This window comes from Acyrthosiphon pisum, chromosome A3, assembly GCF_005508785.2.
Source record: "Acyrthosiphon pisum isolate AL4f chromosome A3, pea_aphid_22Mar2018_4r6ur, whole genome shotgun sequence".
NCBI classification, from domain to species: Eukaryota; Metazoa; Arthropoda; class Insecta; order Hemiptera; family Aphididae; genus Acyrthosiphon; species Acyrthosiphon pisum.
Genome location: NC_042496.1, coordinates 33,683,558 through 33,696,591, shown reverse-complemented (window position 1 = coordinate 33,696,591; position 13,034 = coordinate 33,683,558). Strand labels below are relative to the sequence as shown.

At 31.6% G+C, this 13,034-nt stretch overlaps 3 protein-coding genes across 5 annotated transcripts in view; all 3 read left to right on the top strand.

Moving 5' to 3' along the window:
* LOC100161329 (monocarboxylate transporter 9) overlaps positions 1-1,293 on the top strand; it is a 29,968-nt gene extending 28,675 nt beyond the window's left edge. For 2 of the 3 annotated variants that reach the window (XM_029491130.1, XM_001944220.5), the window contains one exon: positions 707-953. In XM_029491130.1, coding sequence (XP_029346990.1) covers positions 707-855 — 149 coding nt within the window. In that variant the 3' untranslated portion in view covers positions 856-953. Of the gene's footprint in view, positions 1-706 lie in introns of all 3 variants that reach the window. The other variant, XM_003241157.3, reaches the window with a different exon arrangement.
* A 132-nt stretch (positions 1,294-1,425) lies between these two features.
* On the top strand, positions 1,426-6,024 carry LOC100569244 (lisH domain-containing protein ARMC9-like). Its single transcript, XM_008179933.3, has 3 exons — positions 1,426-2,507; positions 3,371-3,559; positions 5,486-6,024. The coding sequence occupies exons 1-3, from the start codon at positions 2,448-2,450 to the stop codon at positions 5,825-5,827; spliced, it is 591 nt and encodes a 196-aa protein (XP_008178155.2). The 5' UTR covers positions 1,426-2,447; the 3' UTR covers positions 5,828-6,024.
* Positions 6,025-6,055: 31 nt separating this feature from the next.
* On the top strand, positions 6,056-11,938 carry LOC100569141 (lisH domain-containing protein ARMC9-like). Its single transcript, XM_029491131.1, has 7 exons — positions 6,056-6,069; positions 6,159-6,274; positions 6,391-6,507; positions 7,536-7,849; positions 8,577-8,814; positions 9,729-10,010; positions 11,534-11,938. Exons 4-7 carry the CDS (start codon positions 7,575-7,577, stop codon positions 11,684-11,686), a joined length of 948 nt encoding a protein of 315 aa, XP_029346991.1. The 5' UTR covers positions 6,056-6,069; positions 6,159-6,274; positions 6,391-6,507; positions 7,536-7,574; the 3' UTR covers positions 11,687-11,938.
* Positions 11,939-13,034: the final 1,096 nt, after the last annotated feature.

Below are 13,034 nucleotides of genomic sequence, written 5' to 3'. Positions count from 1 at the left end.
TTAAATATATAAAAAGCCCACGAGGTTGTCTAGATCTTACTTTTAGATTTTGTAAGAGGTCAATTCACTCTAATTTTTAAGCTAACGGAGCTACACGTGTTCTGCTTTGCGTATAATTTGGTATATTATGCACTTGTAAGACGGAGACAATACATGCGGGTATCACGTCCTCTTAAAGTGCTCAAAACTATGACTCAATTTAACTGGGAGCCTTAACTCTTAAGCTTCTAAAAATGGAAGGAAAATTTATTAGATATATTAGGTGTCCACATAAATTTTCCTAAATTATATATTATATAAGTTCACCCAAACGGTGGGGGGGGGGGGGGGGTAGTTTGTAGACATTTTTTATATAAATTTATATCAAAATTCTCCTTAATATTTAATTGGTTTTTGATGTCTCGGCATTTTTAAAAGCTCTAATTTATTCTCTCATTTGAGCTTGGATTTTCTGAGAAACGATAATCTGCTGTATTTAAATGAACCAGTAAATCGCTGTCCACAGAAATGAATAGGCAAAAACCTAACCCCGTGGATGGAGCAAAGCGATACCTTTTTCCTTCCCAAAAATGTCTGGAAGGAAGCAACTTCTCCCCTAGACCGACCCCCCACAATTGCACCACAGAATCAATATAAATCCAATTTGATAATCAAATCTCGATTACTAATACCTCTATATACCTTTTATACTTGTTTGTGCGCGCAGGGCTGTTCAAAGACTGGACTGGAACCTACGACATGTCGTTCTATTTGTCCGGGATAATATTGACCATGTCGGCGGTCATCTGCTATCCGCTGAGAAGAGTCAAAAAGTGGGAAGACAACCGAAAACTGAGACGACCCAATAGCGTTTGATCGTGACAGCGCCTATATATATATATATATTGCCTCGAGGAGAAAAATCAAATCTGACTCTTACCTGCCATATAGTTTTTATTTGTCGATCGCGACGACACTTTTTATAATATTATGATATCCGTCGAGGATTTTTCGTGTGCTCATTATTATATAATATTGTAACGAATAGAAACATGTATATTTTATGTCATCGGATCACAATGTTATGTGTGTATACGCACTACTGTTCGTATAAGTTTAATCATCGCGACGATATATCATAGTATAATATTATGTGTATTGTTGTCTTGTAAAATTTGACTATATATTATTGTAATTGTTATGCGTTATGACTTATGAATCATTATTATAATCTATTATTGTATGTTTAAAATGTATATTACGTTGAATTATGTGAAGAGTTAAAATAAAATATAAAATTGTATTCCTTTTTAACGGACCTCGTGATTGATTTTCCAAATGTATCTACCTAAGGCTATAAGTTATAACCTATACATCAGCTATAGTTTCGTACAAAACAAGTGCGACCTCAGTGGTGCAACTATATATTAATGGCGCTAGGGGTGCCGAAATGTCTGTATATTGTAAACTTTTTTTGGTGCGCAATCGTGTTGTATTTGAGATAGGTAAAAAGGTAAAAAGTGAGCATTTGCAGCACGCGCCGAAAATCTTTGCGCCACCTGGCCTGTAGTTCTAGTGGTGCCTGTACTTGCCGCCATCAGGACCGGTTATAAAAGGGTGCATGGGGAGAGGGGTGATACCACCCAAACTCTGTAATTAGATTTCCGAGTCAGCAATTTAAGGATTTTATTCCCAAGTCAGCAAATTTAATAGTGTCTACGTTTTTATTTTTTTATTGTTTTTTTTCATTCTTATTAATTTCCGTATGGGTATGGTATGTGATTATCGTAATATTAATAAATCATTATCATTGATTATAATTTATAAATATTATAATTTTAATCAATAGTATTATGTTTTATAGTTGTGTAAACGAAGAAAAACATAACAAGGAATATAAATCGGCATTCGGCGTACAGAGAACTGCACCACCCATTACAGTGACTCACTTGTAACCTACTGTACAGCAGAGCGACACCCACTTACCCCACTTTTTTTACATTTGGAGTCAGCAAATATTGTATACTTTGAGTCGGCAAATTTTTAACCTCATCCTCCCCCTCCCCTTAACTTTTGGCAGCGCCGGGCCTAACCGTTATTTTCCAGTCAAGGGGCATCCGAAAGTCTTAATCTCGCAGCCCTGCCCAGTTCGCCTCCGGGTAATATGGGTTAAGAAATATATAGGGCATGTTTCACGAAAAATAATGGCACTGTAGCACACATAATATTATAGGTAGGTGGTGCTTAGCTATTGTGTATACACGAGCGCCGTTGGCGACAATATCGATTTAAGTCGACCAACATGCCAAGGTGGGTTTATAGGTATGAATGCAAACGTATAATATTTTGGAATAACATAATATCTATTTAGTGCGCTTTGGGGCGTGTATACTAATAGTTGTCTTGATCTGGTACCAATATAATATATCACCTACCTGTACCTCCCTATATAGGTACCCGCGACAATAATGGATAGATTGAGAAAATATTCGACGAGCGAAGCGAAAACTTTACAATACATATACGAAGTACGTACCTATATAATATAATAGAATTAATTATTTAATAAATACCAATGGGCACAAGTAACAAAAATTATATAAGACAGTAAAATAACATACAATATAGACAATATAGTACGATAATGAATTAAATCTTAGATTTCGAAGACGAAATTACGGATCATCGTTAACTAACTTAATTAGTTGTGCAATGCTGAATGCAATATTATGTAGAAGTATTACGGGTGCGTCGAACAAGGATCCTTAAGTTGATTAGTGCAAGAAGAGAAGGGGAGTCAACAGAACCTGTGAAGAGTTTGCGGAGAAAGGAAAGATAAAGAAAGAAGATTAAATTGTCTTTGTCATTTTTGTGTTGGTACTTGGTACATTTTGTTATAATAATTTATTATATCATTAAAAACCACACGTACCTATAATATAACACAATATATAAATAATATTGTATCATAGTTGTTATAAAAATTATTGGTAAATTAGGGTACTCACTACGAGCGCCCAATACTCATTTGAATATCGATTCTTATACGATAAAATTTTCAGAAAAATTTTTGACAAATAATTTACAGTAGAAAATGAGGATTACATTTGAAAAATAAATATTTGTATCTCCACAGGACACTCCTCAGTCCTCAAGTAGTAAAAAAAAAAAATCAAAGAATTAGACAGTTTAGTCTTAATAATTATATTTAAAAATTGAGAAAATCTTGTTTATTATAACTGCATTATTGAAGAAAAAAGGGGGTGAGCCTGCTATGATAATTACATTGTATAAAGCTGGTAGAACGAACTCAGGACAAACAATACTATGAAAAAATATATTGTCATTCTTCTTATTATTATTATCATCTATAATATTGATGGTCTTCCAGTTCTTATTGTCCAATAACATGACGAAGACTTCGGCTTGTTTCATCGAAGAATGTCACAAATTGAATATGCCAGCGCCGTCTGCTCAATCGACCAAAACTTGCAATAATAATCCAGTCCATCTGTCTAAGGATCGAGCTGCGACCATTATTCAGTCTTTTAAATCTGCATCCAGGTCACCGTTTATGAAGGTAACAATATTATTATCACTATTTACCTGAAGAGCTATATGATTTATAATTCATATGTAATATAAAATAGCGATTTTCATTTTGTTGTTAAATTATGTAATATCCTTCTTATTCATACTGGAACCAAAAAATCTGAAAATTGTATAAACAAAATATTTTTGTGATATGATTAAATTAGATATTTAAACAAATAATGACGATTTTTGTTATTATGTCGTAGGTACCCAATTCAAAAATATAGAAAAATGTAAGTTGATTTTAAATTTACTTGTTTTTCATTTTAATTTGTAAAATATGTTACTAATTAAATAGAAAAAAATAATTAACTTAACTCAGTTACCTACCTATATAATTATAAGTTAATTTTTAATTTATTTAAATATTTACATTTTATATTTAAAGTGCAATAAGCAAATTTGATAAAAATATATATACAAAACAAATATATAAAATAAAATAAATATATTAAGCGTAAATCCACTATAACTTGTTATTACCTTAGAGAGGAAAAAACACCTTAATAATCACTATCATTCCAGAAAACATCATCAAAATACAATTAGGTATATTGAATATTATATTATTTTTTATTACGTACATGGATTGGCTGCGCTCCGTTAACGAAAGTGGCGTACCTATATGACTTAACTAGCTAATCCCGTGCACTTCGTATATATAATAATTCGTATACAATATATTATTATACACTAGGTTTACCCTTCTATCAATATTATAGTATTATTTAGTATATATTCCTATATATAGAAACTAATTAATTGGCGCATGAGGTTTAGGTTTACACCACTAACCTCTCCCCTCCCTCAAATACGCCACTAAGTGGTTGATACCGAGTTTCGTTCGGGATCCAAACAGGTAAAAACAAAATCCTAATTGAGGTCTGAAAATATGATTAATAATTGTTATTATGCTATACGGTATGATTCAAAATACAAATTTATAATTATACTTAGGTACACATTAAATTATAAAATAATTTCATTTAAAATACAAAATACACATACGAATAAAAATAATACATTTATAATATAATATACTGGTTCATATTTGTATGATACAGATTTCACAAATGTAAGAGAGTCAATTTCTTTTTCTTCAATTCCAAAATCGATGAATAAAAAAAAATTGTATTTCATTTATTTATTTTCCTATGTTTACCTATGCGAATCATGTGTTGGTCTGTTAATGTGTTCAAAATATTAATATCTTTCTCCACCTCTAGACGAATTATCTTCCTATTGGCCTTTCCGAAAATGATAATTCATTAGCCTTCATTTTTACAGAGTTATTGATTTTCTGTCTGTTTAATATTTGAATAGTATCTGCTTCATGTTTGTTTGGTAATTTGTCCTTCTTGAAAACACGTATTCTTCGCCGATAGTCTATAGTTTTGCATTACAATTTTATTGGTGCAACTACAGGACATTTCTCCTGTTTTTAGAGGGACGATACTTTTTAAATTTAAAATTATTTAATTAAAGTAAAATGTTTCCCTTTCACTATACAACATACATTATCGAAATTTGTGACGTTTTTAAAATTAAAGTCAATACGATAGCGTCTTGCAATATACTAAACGATATAACGTTGACTGACTGCAATTTGGATAAAAACTTATGGGATAACCGATAACCAAATACGGACAGCAATTAAGACGGTAATTTTACCTTCAATATTATTACGATCACAATTATTCGTCTATTTCGACCGCAACTTGGGCAATATTCTCTGGGTCACCTCAATATTGTGTTGTTATTTTTTTGCTATTAGGCTTCTATAATATACATAGCATTTTCAAGTATTTTTATTCTTATTTTAACTATGAAATATTTTTGAAAAGTTATTGAAATAAACGCTAGGTATATGAAAACGTGGTTATATTAAATATATATTATGCAATATTTTCAGACCTGGGGTGATTTACCCGACGAGATAAAACAGATCGACGAGTATCGAAAACTGACGTTTTACCTTCACGTCTACTACACCATACTGGAATGTAAAAAACGTGTCAACAAATCGGAAAACAGCTGTGACGATAAATGCAACGAAAACACCGAAAGTTCTATGGGCGCTTTTCGCACTTTCCTGCTCCAGAGAGGTGCCGAGTTCAGTACTGAAAACGAATTTTTACCATATTTTGCACTGCCATACGTGTTCGAACCGATGCAACACCCTTCGTTTAAAAATTTGTTTAAAGTACGACACTATATTTTTGACTTGTTGCACTTTGAGTGTATAACATATTAGTATTATATAATACACTATGCAACGTATTTCGAAAACGTAAGAAATTCGAATGTTTTTTAAACGTCTGTTCGTCTCAAGGAAAATCGATGGTGTGATTCGCTAAACAAAAGATTGGAGGATTTTATTTTGGACATCGCTATTAGCACGTCGGTGACATTAGTACCCAGCAAAGATGCGGGAAAACGAAAATTGACGAAAAAAAAAATTTGAAACGCTGTACAAGGAATACAAACCTCTAAATGGTTTGTTAAAATTCTACTATACATCTTTATATTTTGTATCGACAAAAGTTTGTTAAAGAACGGTGAGTAATATATTAATAATATATTAGCTTTGGCAGCCGAACTTTTGAACGCTTTGGAAAATTCGATTCGGGGACAATCGATTAATTTGGAAATTATTTTAAAAAATTGTAATGCTGTGGTGGAGAACAGCGACGACAATGAAGTTAGTGTTGTTTTTACCTTTTATTATGTTCTAATAATGTAAAATTTTAAATAGTTACCCACCATTATATATTTATATTTTATTTTTCTTCTTTTTGTTAATATAATATATCTTAGCAAAATTCAGAAATTGTTGACGATCAATTCGATTTGTCCGTTTTTAAAATCAAACTGGAACTTCGGGATGGTAACAGTACCAAGAACAAATTACTTATCCTACAAGCCTTGCGTTGGGTAAGTACGAAGCCATATTATAACATATTATAACATATTATAACATATTATTATAGGCACATTAATTATACAAATTATATTACTATATGACTATATAGTATATTATACATAATACATACCTAATTCACTATATCGCTACAGATAATAGGTATGTTATAATTTAAGACTGGTTGTAATCGCAGTGCATCAATATATACAAATAATATAATAATATATAGTTTTAATTTTTAAAAGATGACTATTGTCTAATTAAAAATTAAAACTAAGCAAAAAAATTAATTTGTTTTTAAATTTTTTTAATTTATAACACTAGTCAGTTCATAAAATGCCTATGTAGTATTGCAGTCTAGAAACAATTTGGCTTTTTCTAATTAATTTGAAAAATATCACATTGTGTTAAAATCATGTTTATAGTTTAATAGTTATCAATAGTTATTGACTGTTATTTGGTTATTGTTTTGAAAAAAAAAAATGTAAGTTGTACAATCTCTTTAACGCATATTGTGTGGCCCAGGTCCAGGTATAATTAAAAAAAATTAATTAACAATTGATAACTTAAGATACTATTAACTTTAAACGTTTAGAGAAATGTATTGATCGTTAACAATGCAATTACAGTTTTAACACTGACTCAACTTAACTCACTCAGGTTCACTTATATTAATAACTTTCCCACCTAAAATAATTTATATTTGTTTTAAATTTTTAATATATTATTTCCTTATTTATCAAGTAAGGGTAATGTAACCACTGGGTGACTCCTCCCATCACGTTTTCATGTAAATATTCTTTTTTTTTCAAATATCACGTATTCTTATTATCCCTAAAGGAACAGATTGTATATACCTTATAAAAAATAATAATTAAAATTAAAATCTCCTTATAAATATTAGAAATTTTTAGTGTGTTATTAACACATGCCTAAATGACTAAATATTATGATTACTTACTATGAGATCGACTGTATCTATCTACACTATAACAATATGATAATATCAAATTTGTTTGTGTAATATTTTTTGGAATAGAGGTTGACAAAATCAGAAAATAGAACCGACACGGTAGTGATGATAAAGAAATACGATCTATTGGATTTGTGCAAACCCAAAGCCGAACAAGGACTGATGAAATGGCTGATGATGACAAACGGGCCACATCCGTTACAACAAATGATATCGAGACTGCTGAATGCCCTGGCGTCATTCAGCAGGGGCCGCAAGTATTTGTCGGACTCTCCATTTTTACTCCGTCTAATCATAACTCAACTCATATCTTCGCAACACTTTTGGGACACGATAACGAGCAACATGTTGTTGGGAACGTTACAGAAGCTCAGTATGGGGTATGCACATATCGCATAACAATATACAAAGACATATTATTGTGGTAATATGCTAATATTAATGATTAATTATTATTACGCTCGAGATGAGAGCCTTAGTTACGATATACTAATCTATAAATTGTTTGATTGGTATAATGACAGTATGTAGTACCTATAGGGGAGAGCGGTGCAAGCTAATTAATTAGGTACTTTTAAAAGATATGTAAAAAAGGAACATACACAGCACAAAAACGTATTATCTTTAAATTACTGTTAAAGGTCAAAATACCTATATTGTATACCAAACTGTTTAAAACAATTCGTTGAAAATCCAATGGAAAAAAAAATATATTATTTTAGAAAATATTATGACATATTTTAGAATATCTTCACGCGGATATTATATAATATGATCCAAAGAGGCCATAACTGCACAAGTTGCTCGAACAATAATTTACACGGCCACGACTGCACGAACTGAGTCCCAATAAAAACGTTTAGAATTAATTAAGTCCCTGGTTGTTTTTGGGTGGTTATTAATTTTGAAAAATGTGTGTGTAATTTATTATTATTTACTATGTATAATTTAGTTGCATCTCGTAAACTAGAGTCTAGAGTGTGTAACATAATATCGGTAATTGTAGCTAAAAATGGTACAAATAAAAACCAAAATGTCCGACCTATAATATGTTATGACTTATAATACCTATTATATATTTTGTCATTTTGTTGTATTGTGTTAAAGATCACGAGTGCGAAAACGGATGATCGGAAACGGTCTGACCACTTGGCTGGCCGACCAGCTGGTTCGGAAAAGCGAATTCACCGGCGATCGGAACAAATACGAGATGTACGATCTAGAATATAGTCTGGGGCTTTTCATGAACCTCTGCCAATGTCAGACGGCCGTCCGAGCTTGTGGCTCGCGAGCCCGCAACCTGTTCAAAAGCTTGGGAGTTTTCATGACGACGTTAGACGTAGATGTAAGGGAAAAACTATATATACGACACGAGAACCTATAAAAATAAATCTATTATTATTATTTGTATAACACGAGGGTCATTAATTTAATGCAAAAAAAAAGGATTGATTATCCATTTTATTTTTGTACCAACATTTTTTTTTTATTTTAAAATGGCGGTTTTTCGTTATCAATAAAATACTATGACCATGAGTACGGTACATTTAAATTTAACGTATGACGCTTAAAATAACATTGTACATCAACAATTACGCGAGAACGTATTGTAATCAACGGAGTGAGTCATGTTTACCGGCAACTATGAACACATTATAGAACAATTTTTTTATTTTTAAATATTGTATGAAACAATATTATACCTACAAATTTAGTCCCAACAATAACTTATACATAATAGTAAATAGTATTTAATATTTTAATGTTGGAATTTTGTAAAACGTTTGGACACATTTTTTCTCATTATGCTTATATAGGTTTCAAATATTTTAAAATATGTTATACTTTATGTGATGCCAGAAAACGGACCACATTATAGCAATTATGTACCTAAAAAGCCTATCCATAACGCCGTGTGTTCATAATATTAATACATAAATATTATTTAGTTCAATTGATGTGTGTGAAGTAATGCTTCCCCCCTCGACCAATTTCCATATTATACCGAACAAACTTTGGAGTTGGCCTTATGAACTTGTAAGTTTATCGATTTAAAGCTCTTGGAGTGGGGGAGGAGGGGTCTAACTTACAATTTTACAATAACTTCCAAATTGAGATCTAAAACTTAGAATATTAATTGGGCAGTGCGATTTTGACAAAGTAGGCGGAGATGGGGCTAACTTTACATCCATGTTCAGAGTGTTATTATACTTATCTACTTAATCGGATTTTATTCATGCTTCTTGTTGGTGTGTATAGATCATGCCATGCATATCCGGTATCTTGTACAATTTGTTCAAAAGCCCAGATATGATGGTCGTGGCCAAAGAAGAAGGGATGACCGGCATCATTGAAAAAACGATCGAGAGCAACATCAACGCGTACCCTTCGGCGGTCGAGCGGTTAGTGGATGTGAGAAACATGTTGTTACAAAATGAGCATCCGGCTTTCGATCAGTCGTCATCGGATGACGAATATGATTATTTCAACGATGACAGTGGCGACGATGAGGATGATAGCAGTAATTCCGACGAAGATGACGTACATATTAATTTTATACATTTATAATAGTTATATGATATAATATATGTACTTACGGTTCTGGGGGATGATGGTTTAGGATTTACCTTTTTTTCGGGTTAAAAAGTCCGTTGTTTGTAAGCGCCTGATAAGGGAAAAAATTCCGGTACCCTTATAGTAAAATTAGTAGAAATTATTTAATAAAATAAAAAAGAAATACGATAATATAATAATAAACTACCTAGATTTTGAAGGTTAATATAGTTATATCACTAATAACAAGTTGTGATGTTGTCGATATTGGTTATTGGTATAGGTGCCTACAAAATTAATTGTTAATTTCGTTAGGTAAATCATTTAATTAAAATGTATATTAATGTTAATTTATTGTTAATTACATCGCATTTTTATTTTTACCTTAATATGTACCGGGATTTCTTTACCTTGGACTTTTTATAGTTTAGACTTGTCACTTGGAATTATTTTTGGTAGTATACCGATTGGAATGTAGTCACATGGAAAAAGAAGATTCTTTGAACACGTTCAATCGTAAGACGGCCATATAACATGGGTACCAAAGTGTAGATCCATACTCGAGTACCTATATAATATGTATGGGCCTGAAGAGAGAACAGTTGACGAAATTTTGAAAATCGTACTTATGTGCATTATGTATCTACTTAACAATTTTCTACAGTTTATAGTTAATAATTTCGAATACCTTTACGATTAGGTTAGTTTACGTTAACGTTCACTTTTTGTGAGCCCGACTATATAATATCACCCGCCGCAGCGGAGAAGATCGTATCTCTATTTTCACAATTTTTTTTTTCAAGTTGTCATAACTGTTTTATTTAGTTCCCGCGAAAATGATAGTAGCATAAAACAATCAAAGACGTTCTATACAATAAAATGCAGTTACTGCCGTCTTCGCGGGAACTACACAAAAAAAGTTATGACAACTTGAAAAAAAAACCGGCCAAGTGCGAGTCGGACTCGCGCACGAAGGGTTCCGTACCATCATAAGCTATAAAGATGTTGGCAACACTGCTTATATTATAAACTCTAGGATTCTTAGTATTTGTTGTTATAGCGGTAATAGAAATACATAATCTGTGAAAATGTCAACTTTCTAACTTTCATGGTTCATGAGATACAGCCTGGTGACAGACGGACGGACGGACAGCGGAGCCTTAGTAATAGGGTCCCGTTTTACCGTACGGAACCCTAAAAACTTGTGAAGACAGAGATACGACCTTCTTCGCTGCGGCGGGCGATATGTGTGCTGCGGTCAAGCATCGTTCGGCGTCGCTAGCTTCCGGATGGGTAACGTCCCGGGTTTTTGGTGAAGAATCCTCGCCCCATATATCTACATAGTACACACCTATCAGCTATGTGCTTCTAAAACAACCGTGTACCCTTGTAAACAACAAAGATATTATCTACTTAATTTATTATTTAATAATATAGTTTATTGAACAATAACAAACTTGCGACTATAGCGTGGGTATTTTATAACATTTAATGGTGTGTCTTATGTGTAGGATGACATCGACAATTTGGAGCCGGAACTGGACGAAGACGATCCACTGAAGATTCAGCCCAACGGTGAAGATTTTCTTGCCAACTACAAAACATGTGACAACACAAAGCACACAACTTCAGATCGATACAATAATAACAATATATTATTATGATAATTAATAATGTGTCATTCGGCCAAATGCCATCGCGTGATGAACGTCTAGGTAACTCAATATATATTCTCAATGCACACGCATTATAATATTATAATATAGGTACTAACAAACATAATTTTACCTCAGATCTCGATACGATATTATAGACTTTGTTATTATCGATAGGATCGAACACGAAAAATATTCAATTGGATTTTGGTTAAGCAAATATAAATTAATATATTGATATGTTGATACATTTTTTATATGAACGATAGAAATTATATTTTTGTTACATTGTCTAACATTGTATAATATTAATTAATCAATAGACGGCTGTTAATGAAATATAAAATATATCTATACGAATAAATGTTTAATTATCTTATTTTATTTTATTTTACTATCAAATAGTGTGCCGAATAATTCTTTTGAATTTTGAAAAAGAATTGATTTTAACGACATACAAATTTGTCCAAGACAGTAATTAAAATACTTTCTATATATTATTATGCTTAATTTAAAAAGCTTTAAAGTATTCTAAAAGCAGTCAGCACTTACACTTGATCAATTTTTTTGAATATAAATGAAGTTAAAAGATTATACCTATCAACAATACATATTATTATATTCATATTTTAATATAAGTAATAAATTACCCGAGTATTTATGTCCATATTAGAGTGATGCTTCGAATAACAACACAGGTTATTCGGACGATTTATCTATGCCACAAGAAGCGTTTCCATTAAGTTCTTGAAAATTGAACATAATCATCGAAAAGTTACTTTGAACACGATCCTTCCGAGTACTGGTTTTAGCGTACCTCAGATCACGTATAAATCGGTGTTGGTGTACCTCTCTCTGTGAACTAATTCGTCTGTGATCGACAATTCGCCTGCGGTGGATTGGGTATTTATTATATATATATATAGTCATTATAGCACTTTGTATAAGTCTAACTAACGGTCAAACTACTCTCTAGACTTTCTGTTGATTCTATGAACGATTTGAATTGTTCACACAAGATCGGTCAAGTAGTTTTTGAATACTTATTTAGGTAAGCTCCAAACATACACAGTGTGTCCCAGAAGTCCCGTATCACCCTCAGTACTCCGTGGATAATCAATATATTTAAATGCTATTTTTTTACAGTAATAATTATAGAAATTCTGATTGAATAACATAATATTCGATTTTTTTTTCAAAAATTCAAAAATTATCAAAAAAATTTTTTAGGAAAATAAATTTATTAAATTTCCAAGATAGCCATTTTGTTGATCATATTTTTTAAAACAGTTCAAAAAAAAAAATATTAAAATTTAATGAAAATCGCCCAAGTTAGGGCTAATTATTATTTTTAATT